The sequence below is a fragment of the Olea europaea genome, chromosome 7 (assembly GCF_002742605.1).
Source record: "Olea europaea var. sylvestris chromosome 7, O_europaea_v1, whole genome shotgun sequence".
In the NCBI taxonomy this organism is placed as follows: domain Eukaryota; kingdom Viridiplantae; phylum Streptophyta; class Magnoliopsida; order Lamiales; family Oleaceae; genus Olea; species Olea europaea.
The window spans coordinates 26,427,604-26,437,578 of NC_036243.1; the positions used below are offsets into that span (position 1 = coordinate 26,427,604).

Genomic DNA, 9,975 nt, shown 5'->3' on the forward strand with positions numbered 1-9,975 from the left:
TTTTTTCTACAATAATGATTTTCAAAAAGGATAGAAATTGCATTAAATGTTACTATACCCATATGACCAATGATATAGTAAAGCGTTATGAACAAAATTCAAGGTAGAGGGTGTAAATTGGGGTTGAGTTTGCATAGACTTTCATATCATAGGATAGCCTTCAGCTTGGTCAAAGTCTTGCCAAAAAAAATAAATAAATAAAGCACAAACTCAAAAGTGTTGTAAAAAAAAAAAAAAAAATTTAAATACTAACTCAAAATTAAGATTTATGTTATGTTTTTTATTTTTTTTATTTTTTCTGTTTTGAAGTTAAAAACTCTAAATTAAAATTCTTAAAAAAGGAAAAAAATATTAAGGGAGTTGGCTTGGGTCGGTTAGCCGGAGTCTTAATCCATTACCAACCCAACCTGATACGAGTTGGTTCGGTTCGATCGGTTTTTCGATTTTGTTTGCCCATGGCTTGATAATAGCACAAAATAACAAAAATAAATACAACTGATTTATACAAAAACTGACTTTTAATTGGCTAAGGTTCAACCTGCTGCAATGCACTGATATGTCTATAATGCGCCTGCCTAGAATCTCAGTAGCATTTTTAATGGAAAAATCTCGACGTACAGGAAATTTTTAAGAAAAATCAGAAGCATATGTTTCATAGTGGGCCCTTCTGCGGTGAAGATTAGCACCATCAATTCTTCTAACCAACTGCTTTGTCCAAACATTAGTCACGGTTCCTTTAAAGAATGAAGCTTCCTGGTAGCCGTGTGAATTGCAATGAATTGGTAAATATACAATCTGAATTGCATTCACGTTTCCCTTTCACTAAATAGTGCAATTATCAACTCCCATGTTTGATCTTTGTAAAGTCTCTGCTAGAAGAATTAATGTTGTCTTGTAGCAAGTACAACTCAAGAATGTGTTATAGCTTTATTAATGTAAGATAATCAAAAATAAATAATTAACCCTTTATATATAGGGGTTTGCATAGAAAGCTAGTTTAAAAGAATTAAAATTGAAAAGAATTCGAAATAAATTAAATGACAAAAATAAAATAAAAATTAGCAGTTTTCGAGTCCTAAACTAATTCGGATGGCTAAAATCCATTATATGTCACATAAAAGCAGCAAGTCCGTAGTTCTCTTTCCAAATATTTATTAAGGATCCAAATCGGAGTTCAAACGCCAAATCTACAATTAACTGTTTTTATTATTTTTTTTTTCATTTTTGGTCCAATTGTTCCTCAATATATTTTATCATCTGATCTACATCTATTTTCTTTCATGGATTTTTTCATGTTTTTTCTTCAATATATTATGTTTTTTTAAATAGAATAATCGGAAAATCTCTCCTACCGTAGATTGATGTTCTACCCTTGGCATAAATAAATGCAAGATAATGCAATTTTTTGATCAATAGATTTACTGCATAAATATTCCATTTTTAAAATAAATAATTATGTTTATTCCTGATTTACTATATTAAAAAATAATAATAACAAGAAGAAGAGCATATTTTTTTGTATGTTACAACAAGAAGAAGAAGAAGAAGAAGAAGAAGAAGAAGAAGAAGAAGAAGAAGAAGAAGAAGAATTATTTTTGTGTTAAAAAGTGCAATTTATGTTTTCAGTAGCTGACTCATTTGGGAAACCAATCTATTATTGCTCATTTAAATTTTTGATGAATTAAATTGCTCGGTTGAGTTTGTTGACTTTGATACAATATTGAAATTTATAGTTTTACATTAAAAATAACTTCTTAAACGAATAATTCAATTAGAGTTGAAGTGAATGTTCAAACTAAATAAGCTAAGATTTATAGATATATCATGAAGAAAAATGATAACAATAACATGTGCATCGTTAAATTTTCACAACCATCAATTTAAAGAATATACAAATCCATAATTTGTTTATAGAAAGCTTATTATTTTGTAATTTGTTTGAACACTTCAAAAAACCAATACCAATTTGTCCAAATGATTTTCATGATTTAAAATTGGAAATGAGTAATATGGAAACGAATAGAAATACAAAACTTCTTTAGAATCGATTGTGAGAATATTTTCACAAGTACAATAATTTTACATCTGAACGAACACAATTTTCTTTGATGAACCGTGGTCAACCATTTCTTACCTTTTAGATAAGAAAATTACTTATTTCAAAAAGTAAATTTTTATCAATAAAAATATTTTGTTCTAATACTCATTTACTTCGAAAATGTGCACAAATAGTTCTCAACATATAAACCATGCGTGAAACCAGTCCTGATTTCTTTTCCTCGGAAAATTTACACAAATACTCTTTTACTTGGAAAAAGTAACAAGATTGATTAATGACGAGAAGCACTGCAGGATGCTAACGGGTTTGATTTGAGCACCTTTTGATACTTTTGAGATGTTGAGGGGCCAAAATGAAAATGAAAATAAATATTAAATTCTATATTTTTATTTATTTGAGCCAAAGAGCTAATTATTGAAAGAAGGGAGAATTAACCTAGCAATATTCGGCTCATTTTGAAGCTTGTATGAAATGGCGAATTATGAATTCAAAAAAAAGCTAATTTTGATAAGCCAAATCGAATTATAGCTCATTAAAGAGAACTAATTGGTGGGTAATTTAATTTTCAAATTAAGACCAAATTACAATATCAATATTGGACTAGTTTTGAACCCCGTACGTAATGGCGTATTATGAACTCGAAAAAAATGATATTTTGATCAAGTCAAACTCAAGCTTCGATCGATAAAAATTACACTTTAACTACTGGCATATCTCGTAACAAAAAGCCTACAGAAAAAACATATTGCTCTATCTATTCTTGAATAAACAAATTGAAGTTTCGATTTGACCAAAACGGAGAATGATGTTAATCAGCAGGACTTGTTAGAATGATGTTAAACATGCAGGAAAAAAATTAAAAGAAAATTGGGGAGTATAAACCCCTATTTTAGAAAGTTTTAAGTGCTTTTGGTATATTCACACTTATTGTATGAAGCATGGATAAGTACTAGTGCATTTATTCAACAATAATATTTTAGGTTTAACAAATTATGATCTGAGAGGGTGGACATGAATTTGAGGGAAAAGAAAGGAAGAGAAAGAGAGGGCGGCAGAGTCTTTTTTTCTATCGGTGAGCAGCAGCTAAGTAAATATGGGAGAAGGAGAAAGGGAAAAGGGAAAGTCAAGAAAAGAGGAGAGCGTGTGGCGAAATTGAGCTAAATTAGCCTATGTTTGGTAGAAATTAAAATTCAGATTTTATGGGATCCATAACTTTTTAATCACACATTTTATCAGTTTTTATTTACTAAAAATCTGTTATTAATCCTTGTCAAACAGGGGCTTAATAATCTGACCAGCCCAAAGTTTTATATTCCTTGTGTTAATTAGAAATGATTTCAATTTGTGGAAATTACGCGACCTAAATATATACAGTACAAATGGAATGAAGCAATATTATTCACAAATGAAACTTCAGGGAAATAGATTTTATATGTACCAGATGCTATGAAAAAGTTGAAGTATGATAAACATCCTAATAGACCCCTGGTTTATCATCATCGTTGGGCTTAATTAGGATTATCTAGTGAAGATGGAATTGTGTAGAGAACATCTGCCGTAGTTAGTTGATGATTATGTTTAATCAGACATCTTAAAAATTTACTAGTTTATCAATGTTGCTTTATTAGTCGTTTAGGGCCTCAAATTTCTTAGGATCGACACTGTTAAGAGGTGGCAACTTTATTGTGAAAGAGAATCTTCTAATTGTATCAGTGTGTCTTAATTTTGGTTTTGAAGCATCTGATTGAACACGAGTTTTTTTTGATGAAATGTGGTAAACCATTCAACTAGCTACAAATAAATTTTGTGGATGCCATTTATTTGACATGGCCCACATGGGGAAAGTTAGCAATGGAAACATGTTGAAAAATATTCCTTTATTTGACAGCGTAGATTTAATCTCATATTCTTATTGTACTCGATATATTTCCTAGCACTTGAGTGAGAATTTTTATCATTATAATTATTTGGTAAATTGTGTGTGTGTGTGTGTGTGTATTGTTCTACGAAGTTTACTGCCACAAGATTGGGGTGGATTTCTTATGCAGCATGAAATAAGGAATTCAAATAAAAACATTAAGAGCACAATTTTTGAAATTGACCAAATTTTGAAGAAATAAACTCACAAAATTTTATTAATGTAAGATAATAAATAATAATAATAATTAACCCTTTATATATAGGGCTTTACATAGAAAGCTAGTTTAAAAGAACTAAAATTGAAAAGAATTCGAAATAAATTAAATGACAAAAATAACATAAAAACTTTAAAAGCTGTTTTCGAGTTCTAAACGAACTCGGATGGCTAAAATCCATTTTATGTCACATAAAAGCATCGAGTCCAATCCGATTTGTAGTTCTCTTTCCAAAAATGTATTAAGGATCCAAATCGGAGTTCAAACGCCAAATCTACAATTAACCGTTTTTAGTATTTTTTTTCATTTTCAGTTTAATTGTTCCTCATTCCATTTAATCATCTGATCTACATCAATTTTCTTTCATGGATTTTTTCGAGCTTCACACCTGCAATAGTTGCAGAGGATGATTTATCGAGCTTCACACCTGCAATTGATGAAGGTGAATTTACTTCAGTTTATGCAGAGGCGGATACGGCTTCTATTAGAAGCTCTGAGGCCACTGTCAATCAACCATTGGCAGGAGATTTCAAGGGCCAAGCAGATGCTAAAAGCAATGAGGTGAAGAATGGAAGACCAAAGGAAAAGCAAAACTCAACTCCAACAGTAACGAAACTGGCGTGGGCTGGAGCTAGCTAGAACGAAGGATGGTGACTCGTCTGCCAGAAAATACCATGATGGAAGACCAAATGTACAAGCAAATTGAGACAGTTAGTGGTCACCAAACAAACGGGATGAGGAAGAGATTGCTATCTAACGATATCTCTCTGCGCATTGAAGTCGGATCTGTAGCTGCGCCCAAGGATGTCCCAAGGCCTACCAAGAATAGGAATAACACAACAAGGAATATCTCCAAACGAGATGCAACATCTAGCTACCTCTGTCTAAGAGAATCAAAGGTATACATTTAAGCTAAAGCAAAAATTGTCCAAAGAAACAAGTGAAATTACATTTTAACCAGTTTTAAATCAAAAATGGAAGAAGAATGACTACCTAAGTTATTCTCAATAAATTAAATTTATAGTCCCAATTACATGAGCCAGCGCGTTGATAATAACCATCAATAACAGAGATAATACTGCGTTCGAATACTAAAATAAGAACCTCCATCTTTCTTAAATATTTTCTTTTTCTTTCTTCTATTCATTCATTTCTCATGATGTCGTGAATACTGTTATAGGATAGTAAGAAAGTATGTCAACTAGAAGATGGAAAAGATAAGATGAAAATGCCAAAGTAGGCACGAAATAAAAGAGAGATGAAAAACACGGATTCTACATCTCAAGTACCAGTAGAGATTGAATAATTTTGGCAATTTGGGACCTCATGTATAATTCATTTTATGACTTAGAACATCTATGTTATTGTTAGCAGAAATCATTGTGCATAAATTATAATAAAATAAATCAAGCTTTATTTTTTTAGATGAACAACCAACAATGTTTATTGTAAAGGACAAGGGAATATTGCACCATTAGTTGACTTATGACCTTGTAGCAACTTAATCATTAAACAATTTTTTTATTTTTTTTTATTTTTTTATTTTATTTGGGGCAGCTTGTTCCCGACATTTTAGTTTTTGTGGGTAATTGGTTTTCAACGGATGTCATTGTCAATTTGATTGTCAACAATGAACTTACGAGGATAAAATGAATAAACATTTAAATTTAAAGAAAAAATAAAAAAGAAAGAAAGAAAGAGAAAAGAGAAACATACTATTTGCTTTCTTCTTCATTTTTTTTGTTCAAACCACCATGAGATCAAAAATATGTAGTAGAACTGAAAGGAAATAATAGAAATTACAAACTTAAGAGTAGACATGTACAATGCACCCTACTCCAATCAATGGAAGTACAAGTAAAAATAGGGGCGACCTTAAGATTTTATGGTCTTAAGTCAAACTTTATATGGGACATTCTAGATATAAGTCAAAAATAAAATCACTTACAATGATTATAAATAAGGTCCCCCCCCCCCAAGAAAACATTCTTTTTACAATAATAATAATAATAATAATAATAATTTAAAACTTTCAAGAGTTAAATTTACACTTACTAGCATTCTGAAAGAAGGAAAGGTTGTGCATCAATTTTGATTCGAGATAGTCGTGAATTATGATACATGAAGATGGAGCAATGTCTTAACTTCCAATTGTTGAAATTGAATTTTAAAAAATATTTGAAGAGTTAACTTTAGATTTTCCCTTCTGGCATTTGGAAAGAAGGAAAGGTTGTGTGTCAATTTGATTAGAGATAATTGTGATATATGAAAGTCGAGCAACGTATGTTCTAACTCTAGTTGATAAAAAACTGGACTTTAAAAAATATTTCAAGAGTTAACTTCAAAATTTGTTCTTCTGGCACTTTGAAGGAAGGAGAGGTTGATCATCATTTTTTATTAGAAACAGTAGTGAATTATGTGATATATGAAGATAAAGCAGCATATGTTCTGACTTCCAATTGTTGAAAGATTGCACTTTAAAAAAGTTTTTAAGAGTTAACTTTAAATTTGCTCTTCCGGCATTTTGAAGGAAAGAAAGGTTGTGAATCAGTTTTGATTAGAGACGGTTGTTAATTATTATATATGAAGGTGAATCAGCGTATGTTCTAACTTCCGGTTGTTAAAAGATTGGACTTTAAAAAGTATTTCAAGAGTTAAATTTAAATTTACTCTTTTGGCATTTTGAGGGAAGGAAAAGTTGTGCGTCAATTTTGATTAGAGTGGTCGTTAATTATGATATATGAAGGTGGAGCAATGTATGCTCTAACTTTCAATTGTTGAAAGATCAGACTTTAAAAAATAACTCGGGATATAGTACAAAAAGATTGGCCTGCTTTAAAACAATAACAAATGAGCCTTAATTTTTCGAGGGTGCTCATATTTGGGGCATTATGTAGCAGCCTATGCTTGCCTAATCCTAAAGCAGGCATTGAATAAAAAGTTAACTAGTCCAATTTAGCCACCAAAAAAGGAAAAAAGAAAAAAAAATTGAATACTTGATTGAGAAAAAAGTTTATTTTGCATGTCAAGTGTCAACAAATGACCACTAATTATGTTATTAGTTAAGAATACGTATTATGCACTCAATATTTTAATGACTTTGTTGTGATCCGCAAAATCCTGATTACATACGTTAACCAACAATTTATTTATTTTCAGACAATTAACTGCATTAAAAAAATCATTCTTTGAAAATATAGCTCATTCAAAGCAAATGGTGAGACAAATAAAAAGTACATGGATTATTAATCAAAAATAATATATCCGTAATTTAATGTCTGTGTACAAAAGCATTGCCCTCAAGCACGATTGAATTTAAACATAGTCTACTCAACTAATACAAGTACTAGTGTTTTCAATTTTCTTTAAGGAACGACAAATTTTGGGAAAAACCAACGAAGACCTCCTTTTTAAGAGAAAAATGGTGTTTAACAATATGATTGTTAGTGAAGGAAGTTTTAGAGTTAAAAAAAATAAAAAATAAAAAAAAATCCTAATTGGACATTGAATATTACATAAAGTTTTTCATTGATTTTTAAACTTTAAGAGTTTCGAAAGATTACTGAACTTATCAAATTATTATTTATTGACCATTAAACTTTAGAAGTTTTTCAAATGATCATCAAACTTATCAAATCCTTATTCAATTTATCATTAAATTTTTTTTTTTAAATTTCAAATGATCACCAAATTTATCAAATTAGATGGCCAATTCATCACTTGATTACCTCCTTAAAAAGTATAAGAGATTTGAAAATTGAAGGCAATCGGAAAATATGATCAAAGTTCGATATACATTCAAATGAAAAGAAAATACACGGACTAGACCAACGCGTTGATGTTAAAGTCTGATTTGTGATGTTAAAGAAAATACGTGGGATTTGCTTTGACGATGTTGGAAGTGTTAAGAAGAAACATTTGGGTGCTATATGAGGGTTGCTTCATTATTTCTGCGTGTTCTCTCTCTCTCTCTCTCTCTCTCTCTCTCTCTATTGTAAAGGGATGTGTATTGACAATAGTTAATGCTCCGATGTCTTTAAACTGTCCTGCTTACATTTATGTCTCTCTAGTGGTCTCTCCTTTTTAGTTAGGGTCCGGATGATTGCAAAGATGAAATTTGGGTGGAAAGAAAACGAATTCTAGGGAATTGAATTGTCTAGAAATTATTTTACTGAAAATTGTCAACTAATAGTGTTTGATTGGTATAATTTTCCACCTGAAAAATGTTGAAATAAAAGTATCTTTTGGTGTTCGTTTGACTTTGTTTTTCATAAAAATTGTCAATTTAAGGGTCACTTCTACAATTGTTCCTAGAATTTATTTCCATTGCAAAAAAAAAATAATAATAAATAATATAAAATTCAAAAATCATCTATATTTTGGTATTCGTTTGACTTTGTTTTATATAAAATTGTCAATTTAAGGGATATTCTCTTTTACAAGTATTCATAAATTTTGTTTTCATTGAAAAAAAAAAAGTTGTATGGAAAATCAATTTCCACCAATTCTATGAGAAAATGAATTCCTCGAAACCAAAGAAAAGCCGATCACGTGAAGGCAAAGCTAGAAAACCAATTACTTGGAAAATTTGGCAAATCAAACACTCCAAAACATGGAAAATGAAATTTCATTTCCAAGTTTCTTAAAAAAGCCCTATCAAATAGACCCTTAATGTAGTTTAGGTAGCTAAGAGTCACCTGCTAGGCCTATTTTGCAAGGCCACTTATGTTAAATGTACAATTAGTTTAACAGATGATGAGATAACATACATTTTAACCTTTGATTTTAATAATTCTATTCAAAAAAATTTACATGAACCATTGACAATCTCAACCTTTAAAACATTATGAAAATTAAAATTTAAAGGTTTGAGATTGTACGTGACACAAATAAAAAGTTTGAATATAATTTACAAAAAAAATGAAAAGTTTAAGTGCTGCAACTGCAATTACCTATTTCTAATTTTAACTTCTTCTTTTTTTTAACGGTTAATCTAATGGATTGGACCTATATTATCTCTATAAATAGAGATTAGATAGAACCTAGACATCTAATTGAACACAACAAAGTTGAATGCAATTGTTTTATAGTGGTTAGATTTGGGGGGAGAGAGAGAGAGAGAGAGAGAATTTATTCTTCTTATGTTATTCACATATTCAGTCCAAAAAATAGTTTCTTAATTTAGTTAAAATGAGGTGTCCGCCCACGTGTATAGTATTAACGTTGAAAAATATTATAGAAGACTTGAAGATTTGGAGCATCAAATTCTTTAGATTAAAAGTTTGAAGATTGTGATTAAAAAATTGGAAGTTCTTGATTTAAAATTAGTTCATGAAGTAACAATCGAATTTAGATAAAAGTTCAAATATTTTATTCTTGATATAATATACACGTGAACATCTAGATGATCTTATTATTTTTTTTTTTTTAGATAATTGTACTTCCACATTCCAACAGTCTCAATGTTAGTTTTGATATATTATCTGAAAATTAACAAAAACAAAAGACTTTTTTGGACTTGATTGTAAGAATTTTTTTAACAAGTACAAGAATTTTGCATTTGAACGAACACAAGTTTCTTTCATGAACCGTGATCAACCATTCTACTAGTTACAAATAAATTTGGTGGATGTCATTCCCAAATTGAATCCAGACACCAAAATATTGTTTGCGAGCAATATGAGGTATTGTTGATGACGATGATGATGATGATGATGATGATGATACAAGTGATTAGAACCTAGAGCTTGTTTGAGTCCCATTTTATTGTAAGAATTCATT

At 30.0% G+C, this 9,975-nt stretch overlaps 1 protein-coding gene across 1 annotated transcript; it reads left to right on the forward strand.

Moving 5' to 3' along the window:
• The first annotated feature begins 4,750 nt into the window (after nucleotides 1–4,750).
• Nucleotides 4,751–5,520, forward strand: LOC111397754. Its single transcript, XM_023024739.1, has 2 exons — nucleotides 4,751–5,093; nucleotides 5,375–5,520. The coding sequence occupies exons 1-2, from the start codon at nucleotides 4,842–4,844 to the stop codon at nucleotides 5,432–5,434; spliced, it is 312 nt and encodes a 103-aa protein (XP_022880507.1). The 5' UTR covers nucleotides 4,751–4,841; the 3' UTR covers nucleotides 5,435–5,520.
• Nucleotides 5,521–9,975: the final 4,455 nt, after the last annotated feature.